The sequence below is a fragment of the Octopus bimaculoides genome, chromosome 10, assembly GCF_001194135.2.
Source record: "Octopus bimaculoides isolate UCB-OBI-ISO-001 chromosome 10, ASM119413v2, whole genome shotgun sequence".
NCBI lineage: Eukaryota > Metazoa > Mollusca > Cephalopoda > Octopoda > Octopodidae > Octopus > Octopus bimaculoides.
The window spans coordinates 1,571,519-1,574,203 of NC_068990.1; the positions used below are offsets into that span (position 1 = coordinate 1,571,519).

The following is a 2,685-nucleotide window of genomic DNA, read 5'->3' on the forward strand; positions in this document are numbered from 1 at the left end:
ATGATATTAAGGTTTACTTATTTGAATATGTATTTCTTTAAGAAGAAATTTTTGTCCATGCTGGATAATCGAAATTCCTCTTTCTCTGTTACTATATATATATATATATATATATATATATGTATATATGTTTGGATCAAAACAGTTTTGATCCATACATGTAACTCTCCAATAAATTGGCTGAGTGTCTGTCTTTCATTTGTCCACTCACTCGTATATATACAGGGTGTCCACAAAGTCTGGGTACATGGAGATTAACACATACTTTAAGAAATTATTATTTCTTATATTTAATTGTTTATGTTATGATTTTATTTACTCCATGTACCCAGACTTTGTGGACACCCTCCTGTATATATACTTTTGGCATTGTATATCCTGGATACCTTATCTTCTTTCTAAATATGGTAGTACATAATTTGAAGTCAATTCAGCTGCTGTTTCTGTCATGTCAAATAACCTCTTAGATGCAACTGCATTGATTCATAGATACACTATTTATTGTTTAGCCCAAAGCCAGTCGTCATCAAAGACACTTGTGATGGCAGACATTTTATTCATGACCACCTCATAGCCTCAGGACAATCAAAACCTTGTGAATGGATTTCATAGCCAGTAACTGAAAGAAACCTGTCACATATATGTGTGTGTGTGTGTGTGTGTGTGTGTGTGTGTGTGTGTGTGTGTGTGTGTGTGTGTGTGTGTGTGTGTGTGTGTGTGTGCGTGCACAGGCCCATCTGTCTTCGTCCCTTGTGCTGGTTTGTTTATGTCCTTGTAACCTAGTAGCTTGGCATAAGTGACCCTCAAAATAAGTAAATATAAAATAATAAATGCGTCCTTTTAAAGCCTAGCCAGGCTCATGGGCGTGGTTTCCTGGTTTCAATGGCATATGTGTTCCCCAGCTGGACAGGACACCAGTCCATCACAGCGTTACTAATTTTTGCCAGCTGAGTGGACTGGAGAAACGTGAAATGAAGTGTTTTGCTCAAGAACACAACGTGTCGCCTGCTCCAGGAATCGAAACCACAATCTTACGATCATGGTGCTGACACTCTAACCACTAGGCCATGTGCCTCCAATCAAAATAAGTACTGGTGTTGATTTGTATTACTCAAATTCTTTAAGGTAGGACTCCCACATGACCACAGAAACTACTGTATTATATAGGGCCATGTGCATTTATTAGGCCTATAATGCTGCTAAGATGGCTCCGGTCCTTGATCACATCTCATGGTGACCTGTCTGCTGCAGGGATTCTGATTTGGTCTCTAGTTTGTGAGTAACATTTTCCCCTCCCTTCCAAATTTCCAAATGCCCTGAAAAATAATTTGAAAAGTATGGGAACTGCTTTTCCTTCTCTACCTAAGCCACAAAAAAGAACTCACTAAATTTCAAGGAAATTTTTGCTAATCTTTAGTGGTAAAACTCTGTTCAGCAAAAAACTTCAGGAAATCTGGATACTGTTGATGTCCAGGGCTGACCAACTGCTAAATATAACAATGATAACAACAAAAGCCACAAAAACTCAATAAAAACAAGTGAATAAAAAACAATTTTTTTTTCAATGAATTCCTCTTGCAAAGATTCCATTGTCTGTCCATCTCATAATCTCTTGTTTTTATCTGTTTCAGGAAATAGCAATAACGAATCATAGCCTTGGAAAAGTTGTTACACAATGGACAAAAGGTGAGAAAAAATTGTGCTGATTTATCTCATTTTTATGTCATAATTTTTTTGTATGATGGATTTTGATTACAAGTATATAATGGGCAGATTGGTAGTAGTAAGAATGACCAAGAGTTATCTGAGCAATTTGGGTGAAACAAATATCACATGGGAGTTTGTTTGAAAGTACTGGTTCATTAATTCTTATCACTGACATTTTGTTAAACTTTTGAAGATGTACATTGCTAGGAAATCATACACAAATGTGCATGCACTCCCCCCTCCACATTTAAATTAAATGATGATGCTGACATATATATGTGCATGCTTGTGTGTGTGTGTGTGTGTGAGATGATGATGATGGGATGATGATACTGACAATGATAACACTGGTGACAATGGTTTAATGCAGGTGATGATGATGATGATGGTGATGACGACGATGATGATGATGATGGTGGTGGCGATGAAGATGAGTTTGCTGGAGGCTGTTGAACAGAGAGAGAGAGAGAACTACGCTACACTGTCATTGAGAAGACCTGGCAACTAAAGTCAGATTGCAGCCACACATGTGTGGTCCTGCTAAGAATACCCCTGATGTGTTGGGCGATATGATATGCTTGACCTGTTGAGTCAAGTAAGACCAATATCATAGCTGTGGCCAGTGCCCCCTGATTGGCTCCTGTGCCGGTGGCATGTTAAAAGCACCATCTGATTGTGGTTGATGCCAGGTTCGCTGGACTGGCTCCTGTGCTGGTGGAACACAAAAAGCACCAACCAATCGTGGCTGATGCCAGTACCCCCTGACTAGCTCTTGTGCCAGTGGCACATAAAAAGCACCATCCAAACATGATTGATGCCAAGCCTGCCTGACTGGTTCCTGTGCTGGTGGCATGTAAAAAGCACCCACTACACTCTTGACATTAGGAAGGGCAGCCAACTGCAGTTGGCGTTAGGAAGGGCATCCAACTGTAGAAACATTGCCAGATCAGATTGGATCTTAGTGCAGCTGCTGGCTAC

General features: G+C 39.7%; 1 protein-coding gene across 1 annotated transcript in view; it reads left to right on the forward strand.

The window, feature by feature from the left end:
- The window catches only part of LOC106867322 (cilia- and flagella-associated protein 65), a 720,747-nt gene that overhangs the window by 58,674 nt on the left and 659,388 nt on the right, over window positions 1–2,685 (forward strand). The window contains exon 7 of the mRNA XM_052971190.1: window positions 1,632–1,686. Coding sequence (XP_052827150.1) covers window positions 1,632–1,686 — 55 coding nt within the window. The remainder of the gene's footprint in view (window positions 1–1,631; window positions 1,687–2,685) is intronic.